This window comes from Mastacembelus armatus, chromosome 19 (genome assembly GCF_900324485.2).
Source record: "Mastacembelus armatus chromosome 19, fMasArm1.2, whole genome shotgun sequence".
In the NCBI taxonomy this organism is placed as follows: domain Eukaryota; kingdom Metazoa; phylum Chordata; class Actinopteri; order Synbranchiformes; family Mastacembelidae; genus Mastacembelus; species Mastacembelus armatus.
In genome coordinates, this window is record NC_046651.1 from 12257569 (window position 1) to 12272949 (window position 15381).

At 39.6% G+C, this 15381-nt stretch overlaps 2 protein-coding genes across 4 annotated transcripts; one reads left to right on the plus strand and one right to left on the minus strand.

Annotated features, from left to right (window-relative positions):
* The first annotated feature begins 15 nt into the window (after positions 1 to 15).
* LOC113135320 (serine/threonine-protein kinase tousled-like 2) lies at positions 16 to 10093 on the plus strand. 2 transcript variants are annotated; one of them, XM_026315245.1, is made up of 21 exons: positions 16 to 554; positions 1787 to 1881; positions 3106 to 3177; positions 3421 to 3493; positions 3658 to 3695; positions 3913 to 4005; positions 4409 to 4510; positions 4992 to 5084; positions 5584 to 5694; positions 5909 to 6045; positions 6133 to 6285; positions 6756 to 6822; positions 6964 to 7061; positions 7169 to 7250; positions 7401 to 7492; positions 7637 to 7726; positions 7909 to 8078; positions 8167 to 8305; positions 8526 to 8637; positions 8731 to 8838; positions 9075 to 10093. In XM_026315245.1, exons 2-21 carry the CDS (start codon positions 1789 to 1791, stop codon positions 9252 to 9254), a joined length of 2103 nt encoding a protein of 700 aa, XP_026171030.1. In that variant the 5' UTR covers positions 16 to 554; positions 1787 to 1788; the 3' UTR covers positions 9255 to 10093. The 2 variants fall into 2 exon arrangements, with proteins under 2 accessions (XP_026171030.1, XP_026171031.1); XM_026315246.1 differs by lacking the exon at positions 3913 to 4005.
* Positions 10094 to 10098: 5 nt separating this feature from the next.
* Positions 10099 to 15159, minus strand: becn1 (beclin 1, autophagy related). Of its 2 annotated transcripts, none has more exons than XM_026315248.1 (11): positions 14710 to 15159; positions 14516 to 14580; positions 14135 to 14193; positions 13970 to 14060; positions 13690 to 13826; positions 13335 to 13529; positions 13104 to 13250; positions 12807 to 12956; positions 12497 to 12557; positions 12257 to 12399; positions 10099 to 11153 (listed from the first exon to the last, which is right to left on the minus strand). In XM_026315248.1, the coding sequence occupies exons 1-11, from the start codon at positions 14834 to 14836 to the stop codon at positions 10985 to 10987; spliced, it is 1344 nt and encodes a 447-aa protein (XP_026171033.1). In that variant the 5' UTR covers positions 14837 to 15159; the 3' UTR covers positions 10099 to 10984. The 2 variants fall into 2 exon arrangements, with proteins under 2 accessions (XP_026171033.1, XP_026171034.1); XM_026315249.1 differs by having other exon boundaries at positions 14667 to 14786.
* Between the last annotated feature and the right edge of the window lie 222 nt (positions 15160 to 15381).

Genomic DNA, 15381 nt, shown 5'->3' on the forward strand with positions numbered 1-15381 from the left:
CGGGCGGTTCTGATGTGAGTTTACATTATATGTTAAAGTACCGCCTGGGTAGCATCATATAAAGCTATCCCTGGAGCCCTACGCGGCCTTGCTGCAGGGGGTTATGATCTTTTATTAACGATTTAAACATGGACTGAAAGGAGGTGGCCGGACTTCTCCTCCTGGAGTAAACTTCACACCGGTCGATCATGTCAGATTAAAGACCGAGTGAAGTAGAGATGTGACAACACTTGTCGAGAGGCTTCAGAGCATTGACAGCTCCGGGTTTGTCCGTGCAGGGGCACCCAGACGGACGAGGAAACCCGGAGGATCAGGGCCTCCTGTCCGGATGACACCAGCAGGAGCCAGCCACACTGCTGTCCTTAGCTAGCATTAGCTAAGCTAACACATGTCTTCCCTGAATTTGAAATAATCATAAATGGATAACTTAACGCAAACAACTTTATTTTGGGTGTGTGGGATTGGGAGTGGTTAAGGAGCCTGCACTCGGCGCATGGACGGAGAACAGCCCCTCTAGGACTGTGGGTGACTGAAAACTGCGAAAGGTTTTCCAGGTGAGACTTCTATCATAGCTAACGTTAGCATGTTAGCCAGAAAACTTAACCACAGCTAGTTTAACCCTACCCTAGCTTTAGCTCTTACTGATAACCTGTTACCAACAACAGTAACAAGTGCAGCTATGACCTCAGATTGAACCTCCACAGTTAATTGATAAATAATAAGCTGACTGAGCATGGAAGCGTTTGTTATGTTATGACATATTCGCAAGATTTTGGATTAGTTAGCATACTAGCATTTACAGATGCTAACTTGCTAGTTAGCGTTTACCCTAGCAGAGTTCTCCAGTCGGCACCAACATCTTGTTGGTCATCGTAACAATTATTCCACCAGCTGCTACCAAGTCTGTTTTATCTGAGACATAGTCTAAACAAAGATGAGTTCATGGCTTTGTCGTTAAAGTTGAGATGAAACTAAATTTTCTTCCCAGCTAATGTCAGCGTTCCCTGGCGAGCAGTGTTTTGATAAAGTTGACATTAGACTTATTGTGCAAAATGCATTGTCTGGCATTTGCTCCAGCACAACGCTGATGTCTAATGTTGCTTGGTTGTTTATTTTTTTGTTCTTGAGTGATTGTCATCAACACATAACATGAATAAAGTGCCTTTAAATGAAACCATCTCTAACTGATGGGTAACCTGGATGGATGAATGGATAACAATTTTCTAATGGCAAAAGGAAGCTGTGACGTTTTAAATAGATTTATTATCATCACAGAAGAGATTTTATTAGCAGTTCACTCTGACTTAAGTCAGCATTGTAATGTGATTTGGGAATTACCTGTCTCGTCAGTGATGTCCAGTTTCACTGGGTTTGGTTTGCTTTCTTTGAAATCCTCCTTGTATATTGTAGGACCATGTTGGCAGCTGGTACAACTGCTATAAAAAAATATTTATTCTGCTAAAATGGACAATGATTATACATATTTACCTGAAACTTAGAAAATATTTAATCTCCTCTGTCAGGGTTCAGTATCTTAAACAATTTGTACTGATGGTCCAAGTGGTTAACTTAACCGTAAAACTATAGGTTATGAAATCTACCAGGGTGCCTATCCTTTCTCTCAATTTATGCTATTTGAGGATGGGGAATTTCTTTCATGAAGGATTTTTTAAACCTTTTGTAGCCAATGTGCTGTTATCTGCTTGTTAATGATGGTCATCTCCTGTTGGACAATAACACAATCTTAACTACTGCACTTATTGGCTGTTTGTATGTCTCTTTCTAGGCATGATGGAAGGACTTCATAGCCAGGCTATAAGCCTGGACCCCCGCAGGCAGGAGCTGCTTGAGGCTCGCTTCACTGGAGTTGGTGTGGCCAAGGTTGGCATTTGTTAACGGCAGCAATTCTAAATACAGATTGTTTATGCAGGTGTTGCACTTTACATATGTAACAAGACATTGATGTGAATGTATTTTGTTTTTCCTGTTTTCCATGCTGAAATAAATTTAGATACACAAAAGTAGCTCACACTGCTCCTGCAGGCAAACATCCCACAGCCCCAGTGTCAGCATTTGTGAATTAAAACAGGAGCATATTGGCTTGTCTAGTGTTAGTCTCTCAGTTTAGAAAAACTTGGGAGTCTTCTCTGTTTCCAGTTTTGACTGATGCTCTGTGTTCAGGGGTTTCACTCAGTGGAATGATCTTGTCCTCCTGAGCTAAAGCTAAAACAACACAAGCTCTGTCTTGGCTGACAGGGGAGTTGGCCAGCAGCTCTTTGTTACAGAGGAGACAAGTGACACTGAAATGGCACTGCAGCTGAAGCTCACAGCATAGGCTGTGTGCTATGCTGCAACCCTGCTGTTGAGCTGGGTATTACGGCGTGTGGGTGTGTATTTTAGAAAATGGCAACCCCTGAGAAAGCAATCACCACCATTCATGCACCAGCCCATAGTGTGCTCTGAAGCGAATTGTAAGGCTTTCTTGGGAGAGTATTAGAGTGTGAATTATTTAAGGCTCTGAGTATGTTGACAACAGTAAAAAAAAAAAAAAGTATCAAGATTCAGTTCAAGACATTGCAATGAGCATGTTTAATGTGTCCAGAAAATAAATAAAGAACATTTCTTGGCTGTGTATGTGACCTTGAGCAGTAAAAAGTCAGCAGGCCTTAAAAGCATTAGCGCCCTGCACCAATTAGCCTGCTGTTTCTTCTTAGTCCCATCAGGCTGTGCAGTTAGCCATGAATGCTATGAATGACACCAACTGATTCTACCAACTGGATATCAAGTTACGATTCACAGATTAGCATATAAGAGAAGTGTAACTGTTGTGTGTGCTGAAATTCATACAAAACAAATCTAAAAATATACAAAAAGGGAAGAAAATATGTGCACACAGTGTAAAAGACATTGCCACAAAGGTGGGTTTTATTAAACTTGAGTCTTTAGTATCATTTGCCAGATAGGAAGATGTGTGGACATCTGCGCTTTGATGTTTGAGTTTACTGACATGAGAATGTCCACAGACCTCCAGAGAGAGAGCACTGTCCTTCTTTTGTGCGTATGAGTTTATGACTAATTAATAAGGCCTGTTGTTCTGTTTTCCAGAGTTCAGCCACCAGCGAATCATCCAACCAGTCGCTGTGCAGTGCAGGCTCACTCAGTGACAAGGAACTGGAGGTTAGTTGGGGAGAAAAAATGATTGTGCCACCGTCTTCAGGTTTTTTGACCATCAATGCAACACAATTATTTGTGAATTGGACGAGTGGTGAAGAATGTTAAATGCAGTAGTAGAGCACTTTAGAACACTGTGTATGCATCCATTTTCTGTTTTTACTAAGGGAAAAATAATAGTGGCACTTATATTTAATGGAGTAAAATTCTAATATTCAGTAAACTGTGATTCTTTTCTGTTCATGTCAGACACCAGAGAAGAAGGCAAATGACCAGAGAAGCAGGAAGAGAAAAGGAGACATCTATAATAGCAACAGCCAGGGTAAGATCAGAGTACTTACTGAAACAGCTCCTTATGATCAGAAATGCTCAGCTGTCCCATGCTTCACTTTCATCATACTTTTAAATAAATGTATATACTTACAAACATGATATAGGACCAAATTATGACATTTTTCTAACTCTTATATCTTTCTTTTTTTGTAGGAAAAGGAAGAGGACACAAAATAAGTGATTATTATGAAGTAAGCCTTAGTCCTGTTGTTGTTTTTTACTTTTTTTTTTCTTTTTTTTTTTATTCTAGTCACTGTGCTGTGCTTGGTTTGGCATCACCTTCACTATACCGGTAGTAGTAGTAGTAGTAGTAGTAGTAGTCCTTCACCAAATTTCTTGCTAAATACAAACAGAAGTTTTTCTTTCTCTCTGCCTTGTTTCCACTCTTGTCAACTGCCCTGTGGCTAGTTTGCTGGTAGCAGTGGCTCAGGCACCAGTCCTGGCAGGGGTATCCCCATGTTAGTGCGCTCCTCTCCACAGCATTCACTGTCTCATCTTCCGGTGAGCACCAGCATCCATCTCTATAGGTCTCTTCTGCTTGGCCTCTATCTTTGCTCTTTATTTACCAGCTGTGTGATATTTTCTTTCACTAATATCAAACTGACCTGCTGGTTATATGGTTCTTTCTCTGGTTTCACTTAGCATCATCGTCCTCTTAACTAGACAGGAATGATAGAAATGAATGAATAGATAATGTAGGATCAGTTGGCGTAGATAGAGTATTTGTGTTAATCTACAGTTTCAGTTTTCACCCCCTTAATATCTATAGTATTTATGTTTTTTTTATCCTTTACAATGTCCTTAAGCTGTCTGTGGTCTGTAATTGTTATATCCCCTCTTTCTAACTAAAGACCAGTTTCTTTCTAACTTTGTGTTTTTGTGTTTCTCTGAAATGCAATTTCAGCACGGCAGTCCTTCGTCCACAGGCTCGACCCACACAGACTCTTCATCTTGCAGCTCTGTTAAGATGGCCCCCACACAGTCCTGCTCACACAAAGCCATCCAGGTGAGCGCCTTGGTTTTGTTTCAATAAGTTTTAGAACTGGAACATACTTTGTAGGTTTTGATATTTACTTCTTACAAAAAAGCAGTGATTTTGTCCTTCCAGTGAAAAGTGCTCGTTTCTCAAACAGCATGTTCAATAGAAAAAGTGCCATAATCTCAGACACCATTAGAGTTTGACAAAACTTTGTAAGGATGACATTTAAAAAAATGACACTACTTGGCAAGGATGTGGATTAAAGGTCAAACTTCATAAGTCTCTGCCCCCACACCCAACTTTCTTCTGCCACAGTACTTGCAAATGACATTACTTAACCTGATTAAAGGTCAACATTATGATTTCACATCTAATTTCCAAGACACCTCCGGTCTAATTTTGATAAATTTAAAGTGAAGGCATAGTATATTACTGACTGGCTCAAGTATGTCTACATCATTTAATTGACATGATGTTACTTTTGGCTTGTTGTGCCCTCCTTCCCCAGTCAGAACTGACGTTGCTGAAACTGACAGCACTGGAGAGGGACAAGATCTCTGACCTGGAGAAGAAAGAGGGGAGGATAGATGACCTGCTAAGGGTACTATGAGCAAATATTTAAAATTGGATTTCAAAATCTTACAAGTTGAACATAGTTTTGAGTATAGGGAGTACCTAAAACAACTTGAATTAATAAGTTAATTTAATTACCTAATAATTGAATTCCTGACAAATCTATGAGATTTTAGGTGACTAACAATGTTAGTGTCAATTATGTGTCATACAGTCTATTTGTCTAAATATAGATGAATGCATTAGGCTCATTCACACATGTCCTCAATCATTATTTCATAGGCTTGACAAATATGCTACCGCAACAAATTACTTGCACCAGTTTGGCTGCAGATCATCATGAACAGTGTACTTGTAAATGTTCAAGTGCCATTGTTGCTTAAATTACATTTGCCATAAATGTCAGCAAACCAAGCTGACACACTGCTAGTTGTTGCATCGTGTCATTTTAAGAGCATAAAAGCTTTGACTTTTTGTTGTAGAATAAATGAGATGTCAGGGATGTGGGATGATGTATGTTTTGGCAGGCTAACTGTGACTTGAGGCGGCAGGTAGATGAGCAGCAGAAGATGCTCGAGCGATACAAGGAACGGCTTAACAAGTGTGTGACTATGAGCAAGAAGCTGCTAATAGAGAAGGTGGGTGTGTGTGTGCATTTAGACAAGTACTTTATGTATACTTCAGAGATACAGTATATCTTACTTTGTTAGAGCTTTGTATAATATCAAAGCAAAAACATTGTTTCTTACTTATTAAAAGTAAGAATCTAAATCAGAGGAATAAGCTCAGGTCTTTACACTGTCTATCTAAGCTGTTTTTGAGTATAGAGTTTTTATTCATTGTTTTCTTTAGTCAAAGCAGGAGAAGAAGGCTTGCAGAGACAAGAGCATGCAAGACCGTCTGCGACTGGGCCATTTCACCACCGTACGCCATGGAGCCTCCTTCACTGAGCAGTGGACAGATGGATATGCCTTCCAGAACCTCATCAAGTCAGCATACAAACTGTTACAAACATGTTTGCTTTTTGGCCATTCCCATACACCATAATGTTTATGCTAGATTATTAAATGTCTCAGGCAGCAAGAGCGAATCAGTTTGCAGCGGGAGGACATTGAGAGGCAAAGGAAGCTGCTGGGGAAAAGGAAACCCCCCTCCATGGCCCAGACACCACCGCCCAACTCGGAACAGAACAAACGAAAGTGTAGGAGCAACGGCCAGGAGAATGAAGTGTAAGATCACAACAGCTCAGCAGTTGTTTGACATGGAGCAACCCAAAGCCTGTGATGTAGCATGAATGTTATGTAGTTGTCTGATCGTGTATTGGTCCGGTTTTCTCGATTTAATAGGTTGTCCACTTTGATGGTGTGGGAGTAACTTGTGTTTAATGTCATTATTGAGTTGCTGATTCATTTTTTCTTTATAGGTTTTGTTGTTTGTATTGGCAGATTTTTTTTTTTTTTTTTTTTTTTTTTTTTAATTCGAACATAACCATTTTAAAGATGTATGGTAGTAATATAGTGATGATTTGGACACCGCAGTGAAGTGTGATTGTCTCACACTTTGATACCTTTTTTATTGAGAGATTGTGAGTCAGATTATATTGAAACTATTTGTAATAGTATTCTGTATTAATTTAATAAGAAGGCATTGTGTTTTTTCTGTTATTTTATCTGAAATTTATATCATGTTTCACACACAGGTTGTCACTGGCTGAATACCATGAGCAAGAGGAGATTTTCAAACTTAGAATTGGTCATCTAAAAAAGGTGTGTTTTTTTTTTGTTTTTTGTTTTTTTTGTTTTTTTCTTACTTTGGGCACCCGTTACTTCCAAGTACCCAAAAATGTGGCAATACTCATTCCTGTTTATCAAGAGTTGTTATAGATGATAGATTTGTGTGGTTTGCAGGAAGAGGCAGAGATCCAGACAGAGCTGGAGCATTTGGAGCGAGTAAGAAACCTGCACATTCGAGAGCTGAAGAGAATACATAATGAGGACAGCTCACAGTAAGTGCTGTCTCTGTTCAATAATGGGCATTTTAGCAAAAAAAGTGATTTAAAAAAAATAAATAAATAAATAAACCTGAAGGACAGACACAAGTTTTGTTTTGTAGATATAAAGACCATCCCACGCTTAACGACAGATATCTGCTATTACATTTACTTGGAAGAGGTGGCTTCAGTGAAGTTTTTAAGGTAACCTGCACAATTTCTTTTTCAATTTTTGATGACTCATTTTTTACACTATTTTAAAACAATTATATGTACAGTTATAGTAGATCTCTTATCTTTGCTTGTGTTGATGGTAAAATTTCTTTTATTTTTTTATTTATTTATTTTTTTCAGGCTTTTGATTTGACAGAGCAAAGGTATGTGGCCATTAAAATCCATCAACTGAACAAGAACTGGAGGGATGAGAAGAAGGAAAACTACCACAAGTTTGTCATTTCTGTTCACAGCCATTCGTTTTCATTATTTCCAATGTGGAGAATTGTTTGTCTAATTAAATATTACATTAGGGAATTTAAAGCTTAAAACCTTTTTGATGTTTTTAAAAAGTTACTTGTTCACCTGTCTTTCAGACATGCCTGTAGAGAGTACAGAATCCACAAAGAACTTGACCACCCTAGAATAGTCAAACTCTATGACTACTTCTCGCTTGACACAGATTCGTAAGTGCCACACTCTGTAAAGTTCATGAGTTTTCTAATGGTCTTTTTTTGTTCACGTTATAATTGTGCTAATGATTTATTGATGTCATGTTTCACATAACACTATTTTGTGTGTATTTGTGAGTAGGTGATCATTAGTAACATCTTCCCAAATAGTTTGTCTGTTTTATCATCTCTTGCAGGTTCTGCACAGTGCTGGAGTACTGTGAAGGCAATGATCTGGACTTTTACTTGAAACAGAATAAGCTGATGACTGAAAAGGAGGCCCGATCTATTGTCATGCAGATTGTTAATGCCCTCAAGTACCTCAACCAAATTCGACCACCCATCATCCACTATGACCTCAAGCCTGGTAGCATTTTCATTTGTCTTTTTCCAGCAGCCACATGTTGTGAGAGCTTGTTTTACTTGAATGCTTGTGTTTGCTGTTCTCTGTGTAGGAAACATTCTGCTGGTTAATGGCACAGCTTGTGGCGAGATTAAGATCACTGACTTTGGCCTGTCCAAGATCATGGATGATGACAGCTACAACTCAGCAGATGGCATGGAGCTGACCTCACAAGGAGCAGGGACCTACTGGTACATAGACACATTTCACTGCATGTAGTAACCAAGCAACCAATGTGGTTTCACAAGTGAGGAGCAGAGGCACAGTCATTTGAGCGACATGTTGCTAATTGGATTCACATTCCCTCTTCAATAAAGAAAATTCAGAAAATTGAGTAAAGGTATACAGTGCTGAGAGAAAATACAGAGAAAACGTTTTTTCAGTATCATTTTGAGACTGTGTGACTTACAGGTACCTCCCTCCTGAGTGCTTTGTGGTGGGCAAGGACCCTCCAAAAATATCTAACAAGGTGGATGTTTGGTCAGTAGGGGTCATCTTTTACCAGACCTTGTACGGACGCAAGGTAACCACTAACTCAGATTTTGTCACAGGTATTTTGTTGTCTTGATTCTTGTGTTAAAATAAGTGGTCTCTTCACAATCTCCTTGTTTTCAAGCCTTTTGGTCATAACCAGTCTCAGCAGGATATCCTACAAGAAAACACCATACTGAAAGCTACTGAGGTGCAGTTTCCCCCCAAACCTGTGGTCACCACAGAAGCAAAGGTGTGGTACTTATTCTTTTTAAATCACTTTAAAACTCTTGGCATGGCTACCATCAAATTGTATACATGTTTACAGTGGTGCTTACTGAATTTAATGGTTCCATGAAATGACATGAACGATCCTTTATGATTGTAAACCAATGGGATTTTTATGCAGTTGTTTGATTTGATATAAAAGACAGAGGGGTTATAGTCTGGGACTGTCAAATAACGAGCCTATTATTTATTTATTTTAAGGCCTTTATTCGACGTTGCCTGGCTTATCACAAGGAGGACCGTGTGGATGTGCTGCAGTTGGCCAGTGACCCCTTCCTAATGCCCCATATCCGAAAAACCCTCAGCAACAGCAGCAGCACACCTCTGGCACCTCCTATTCCATCCACCTCCAGCTGCTACAGCAGCAGTGCCTCTGACTGAACTAAGCTGAAAGAAAACAGAATAAAACCCCAGTGAAGACAAAGCCATGTTGAGATGTGACACACTTGATGAAACTACTCTTTCTTGGTGGACAGAGCAAAGGGCATGATGAGATGGAGGTATCCTCAAAGTGTTAATGGAACCAAAATGGTAAATACCATGCTGATGTAGTCGTAAATGTGCCCACCACCAATGTCCAAGTGGTAAAAATGAAAGGCCGGCCTCTGGCTATGGGCTCAGTAGAACCCAAAGATTTGCCTATATGCATGCACTAACAGAGAAACTTTGGCTCATTTCAAGGGGCTTTTTTTTAAAATCTCAAATAGTAAAAGCACCTGAAAAATTGCACAACTGACAGGCTGACAAATAGATCAGGTGTGGAAGGTCACTTGCCTGTACTCTGGAAGGCTGGGAGGCAGCAGCATTAATGAAGTTTCATTCCGTAATGCTTGAAATGCATCAAACTATTTTTCAGAAGCAGTGGTCAGTTTTCAGATATGTATCCCTGTAGGTTTGAAGGTGAGGTGTATTAAGAAGGGCTCTGATGATGATGAATGACCAAAGTTTGAAGTCTGCCTTGTTGACATGGGAGACACATTAGAGGTTCCTAAGTGACTTCACACAGAAGATTCTGGAAAGAGTAGCTGGTTTTGACTTATTTTAAATATTTTACTGGGAAACTGGAAGTCAGCTTATTATTTTAATTAAGTCCATATTTTTTCATAAAATTTATCCCCTCTAATGTTTTTATAAACCTTAAAGGGGGCCTGACTGTGAGTGAATGTTGTAATGAGAGATGAAATTAAAGAAAATAATTACAAAAACATAAAAAAAAAACATTTGGTTAACTATGTAGCGTCTTATTTGATTTGGGAATCAGTCATACAAATGTCAATCGCACAAAAATGTTTGACAATTTGTTTCTTTTACATAGTACATTGATCATGATGCAGTTACATGAATGTGTAACAATGCTTGCAGTTACATTTTTTTCATGTGTCATATATACATATATATATATATATATATATATATAAAATCTCAAAAAAGTATTTCACAGCATAAAAAGTTTATCTCAAATCAAGAACCATTACTAGTATCCATCATACCTAAAACAGACAAATTCATGTGGTGCAGACTATGAACACAAAGTTGCTGTATCAGTTCATCTAAATACATTTTGCCTGCGAAGTATGAAATTTACTGGCAAATGTGATAACTGCATTCATGGGTAATGAAATATTGACAATTGTTGAATACAAGATGGTGGTAGTAGTATACTCAAAACAATCCTACCTTGACTATAATTATCATATTACTCTTGAAGCACACTATGTAGCTTATTAGAACATGACGAGGGATACGTTCTAGTTCTAGTCTCAGGACGTGTGGATTTGTTTGGATTTGTTTTAATTCAACATGGACAATTCCAGATATTAGTGAAGTGCACAACCAGAATCTGAAAGACACATGTAGCTACCTTACCCTGCTTTGTTTTAAGGACATGGCTACAGCCCACAATTTATAATCTTCATTTTGCTGTGAAACAGAATGAAATTAACTTGTGTAACATTTAAAAAGACAATCTATACAGGAGCACAGAAAGTCCTGATAAAGGTTTGCAAAATGGTGCAGACATAACCATTTCTTATCCTTTGGCTGAGGAAGATTCACACAAAATCCATATATCTGAGGGGGAATTGTAAAACCTAAGGCATCATCCAGCAGGTTTATCTATTGTAGAACTGTGAGGAGACCCAGGCCAGTCCCCACTTCAGGTTGGTGAGCATAAACTTGAGCGCCTTGGTCCACTGCTCTTCTGAGTTAAACTGGGTTTTGATAGAGTAGGATCCTCCGCTGCCACCCGTGTCCTCAATCTTGCCTTTCTCCACATCCATCCTGAGACATGAAATAAAACATCAATTATATTGATGACACAAGATCTGGTGGATGTACCAATATTATTGATATCAATATTCAAATTTACCATTATTGATTAAGGCGATTTTAGTGTAGTGCTAAACCTGGAGAATTTCTTTAACTTAAGTTTTATAGAGTCTCCAAATGTAACCCTGGGATTGGAAAGTCTGGATCACACTCACCTCAGGTAATAAATACCAAGGCTACAGTTCTGCTAGTGGTTCCTAGAGGCAGGAATGGCTGCAGAGTTTTGCTCTCAAAACACTTATGAGTAGTGGAACCAAACATGTCAATTTTAGTCAGGGTGCCAAGAGAGTAAAGATCATAAGTGATTAAAACCAAAAGGTCAATTTCCCCTCTAGAGGATGAATGTACTTAAGAGTATTTAATAGAAATGTGCCTATTGCACTCTGAAATACCTCTTGTGCAAAGAGGGTAGAGCAAGAGGGAGGTTCAGAGACCAAACTGGAAAGTATACGAATGTGTTTGATGTGGTTTTGATAGATAACATCCCTCTGAGAACAAAACAACATGTACCACAGGCCAAACCAAACAACATTGCGCAATGACCAATTGGTTCAATTGTGACATCTGAAGACACAACCATCTGACTGATTTGGAGTTTTTTTCTGTCACCATTCCCTTTAGTCTGTTGTTCATGGTTTTGATTTGATGATGATTTGATACCCTTATATTTAACTATGGTACAAGCAAGTCTCTTAAAAGTCTCTTTTATGACTGACCAACGCTGGGTATAGAATGGGGTTGGGATGTCAGATGTGGCTGTTGGCTGGTTTTACAGGAACAATTACACAAGCAAGTGTATGAGACGTTGTACTGTAAGCGAATGCCTTAATAATTGAAAGGATTATATAGCCAAAGCTTTCCCAAATGCCCGTTATTTGCCTTAATATCATAATCAGAGCAGACAATTCTTCAGTCTCTCTGGAATAAGTCAAGATAATGGTTTTAGAATTTGCATTAAAACTTTATGAATATTTGCAGCTTTGTTTTAACCGGCTGTAAAGATGTCCTTATTATTGAACACAAGGTGACATTGTGCTGGTCTGCAGGTATCTGACCTGTATGGGAGGCAGAAGCCAGTGTCTCCTTTCTCCACCTCCTCTTTGAACTGCTGGACACAGTCCAGGAAGGCCACCATTGCATGGTCAAATTTATTGTCCCAGAAGAACCTCAGGCCACCTGAACAGTACAGAGGAAGTTCCTGGAAAAACAGGAGACAAAAAAATGCAGGACTAGACCGTGGAGGACAGTTTAAAGTAATGATGGGAGAGCTGTTCATAATACTGCATGCATTTTACCTTGGACTTGTCTGACAGTGACTCTAAGTAGGAGTGGTTTCCATATGGGACGAGACGATATCTGTTAAGAGAAGATCCATAAATTGACTTCTAAATGGGATAAAATAGCCTTTATTGGAGGTAGGATGTAAATGTGAGGAAAAGCAATGGATAAACTAAAGATTACACAATTGCTGCATACTTTTATCGACTTACATTTTCACCAAAGGAGATAATAGGGAAACTCGTTTCCAATTTTATGGTCAGCTAATGCGATGACTGTCAGGTGAAAACTTAACACTAGATATATGCACATTAAAATTCTGTGCACCTCTGAAACTGCAGTCCCATTTTGTTGGCGAGGGCATGCAGCAGCAGAACCGTCTGCCCCCAGGCTGCGTTGATCTCATTCCACTCCACTGGGACGCTGGGGAGTCGACCCAGACGGAAGTTGTTGATGGTACCAAACTGGCCGCTGTGCCTACAAAATACCAGAAACAAACTATTCAGATTGTCTGTCAACAGGTGTTTATTTATTTTTGTGCCAGGCCTATGTTAAAAATTTGTCATGTCATGGTTGATAGGTGGAGGTAGCACATAATCATTTCTTCAGTGTTCGTGCGTATACCAGATGTGAAATGTGGCATTGAAGACATTGGTTTTTTTCAGGCGATCCAGCTGAATCTGGCAGTAACGCATCTGGTTGTCAACACTCTTCAACTCATCATCCAGCTCCAGCTGCTGCCGTTTAAATTCGCTGTACTCCTTCTGGTACCTTTTAGCACAAAGCATTGGACAGATGCTCAATCAACTATAATAATCTACTAGCAGCCTTCTACACCACTGCTGGGCTACTCACTGTAGCTCCTCTGTGTCCAGCTGCTGAGAGTGGATCCTGCTCTGGGCCAGTTCCTGAGCCACAACAGCCCTCTGCTCCTCCACTGCCTCCAGCTCCTGGACCAGAGCCTTCTCCTCCTCTTTCAGGTGCTGCAGCTCTGCAAGTAGAGTCTCCTCTTCCTCCACCTGCAGGTGTGACAGCAGCTCCAGACACTGCCTAAAAATAAATGTACATGTACTACATGTTAAGAGACAGACATTAACTGGACTGATACTTTAAGACCAAGACTGAGCACTTTAAGATGTTTGTAGCAATTAACACATACCCCATTCTTGAAAACTGACTAAAAAGTTTAAGTTGTTCTGCACCAACTCACTTGTAATTCTGACATTCGTTCTCTGTGATGTTGAGCTGTGTGTCCAGGTGGTCCAGCAGAGTGTCAGTACATTCCTCACACAGTGGGTGGTCCACATCAGTCTGGCCTGACATAATGTCAAACAGATCACTGGTCACCTGGGTGAGACAAAATAGACACAAAGTTCAGATTACAACCATAGCCTGACCCAAACAAGCCATTTTTCAACAGCCTGCTATTGCCAAAACAGTATGGTCAAAGTAAATTGAGATGCTGGAACAGAATATTAAGTCGACTCTACCTTCAATCTCCGACTAAGATTTTCCATTGTTCCTCCATCAGATGCTTCACCAATCAGAGTGAAGCTGTTGGCACTCTCTGTGGACATCATCCTGTGGGGCAAGATTCAGGAGTTCAGTATGGTTCAGCCAGTATGTTCCTGAATGAAATTACTTTGAGTGCTCACCGTGCAGGAGGGATATATTTTCTTGACACTCCATCCTGCTTGTTTTCAACAAAGCTTTCCTGGAATAAAAATGTGAATCTGAGACTGAAACACGATTTCTAATGAAATTATTTCAGAAGACATTGGAATAGTGGATTAGGTCTTTAAAAGAGAACTTTAAAAGTCTCTCAGGTCACATCAACAACAGAATCAAAATAGGTGTAGTGTTAAGGTGCTATGTTTCTCTGAAATATGCTTAAAATTGTATTCAGATATGGTTTTTCCCTGCTGGCTAAACAACCAGGTATTACCATGTCAATCAATTTAATTATAAAGGAATGTCAATATTTTAAATGTATATTAATATGTTTTCAGATAAATCCAGGGAAGACCTGACATTACCTCTGTTGCTGTCTCCCCCTCACTGCTGTCAGTCTGCTTGCTGGGGGTAACTGTGACCAGCGGAGCTGAGGAGAGGTCATACCAAGAGTCACTGCATACAGCTGTTTAAACATATTTACACTACACCTCCTTTGCGTTACAAAGCACTAACCTTTACCAAATCACCGACTATTGATCTTCAAAGGTGTACATACCAATGAGTTCGTGGATAGTGACCCGATCGAGCACATTGAAGGATGTGTCCAGTTTGAGGGGCTGACAGCACCGCTGGCATACGAAGCTGACTTGCATGGTTGTGCTCGACGACTTAGAGCCCTCCATCGCTATGTACAGGAGGAAACTAATCAAGGCACGCTGTAGATAGCAGGGATTATCGAGTGGTTAGTAATGCTAAGAGGCTTTTTGCCCAAACTGAAAGTAAACGTGCCAGCTGTGTAGCTAATGGTAGCTCTGCAGCTAGCTGACATCCACCCGCGATGTATCGGTGTAAGATAGGCTCACTGTCGCTTGTGAAAAAAACACATCAATTTTATTATAATTCTGACTTTTACACCTAGAAAATGAAAAAAAAATCGATCCTAATAGATTTAAGGTGATTACCGAATTCTGCACCCTAAGGCTCTACTTCCTTATTGTTGTTTACGGCGGATGTGATGTCAGATTTAAAAATGTCACGTGAAACCACTTTTTGTCTGTTTATTTATTTACATTATTCTCCAACCCTACCGCCTTCCATTACACGCACATCGTACATCTAACTTCTTACTTCAATGCAGAAAATAACAGATAAAGGTATGAAAAAGCACATTTGGCAGAGTTGAACTGAATCTTCTGTAAGCGATGTGCTTGACTCTCCGGACCAGTAG

Coding starts and splice junctions, on each gene's coding strand:
- becn1 (XM_026315248.1), bottom strand. CDS start 14,836: ATGGAGGGCTCTAAGTCGTCGAGCACAACCATGCAAGTCAGCTTCGTA. Junction 13,251..13,334: donor CTGGACACAGAGGAGCTACA/GTGAGTAGCCCA, acceptor TTGTGCTAAAAG/GTACCAGAAGGAGTACAGCG. Junction 12,400..12,496: donor CACTGTCAGACAAGTCCAAG/GTAAAATGCATG, acceptor CTGTTTTTCCAG/GAACTTCCTCTGTACTGTTC.
- LOC113135320 (XM_026315245.1), top strand. CDS start 1,789: ATGATGGAAGGACTTCATAGCCAGGCTATAAGCCTGGACCCCCGCAGG. Junction 1,882..3,105: donor CTGGAGTTGGTGTGGCCAAG/GTTGGCATTTGT, acceptor TCTGTTTTCCAG/AGTTCAGCCACCAGCGAATC. Junction 7,251..7,400: donor GCTTCAGTGAAGTTTTTAAG/GTAACCTGCACA, acceptor TATTTTTTTCAG/GCTTTTGATTTGACAGAGCA.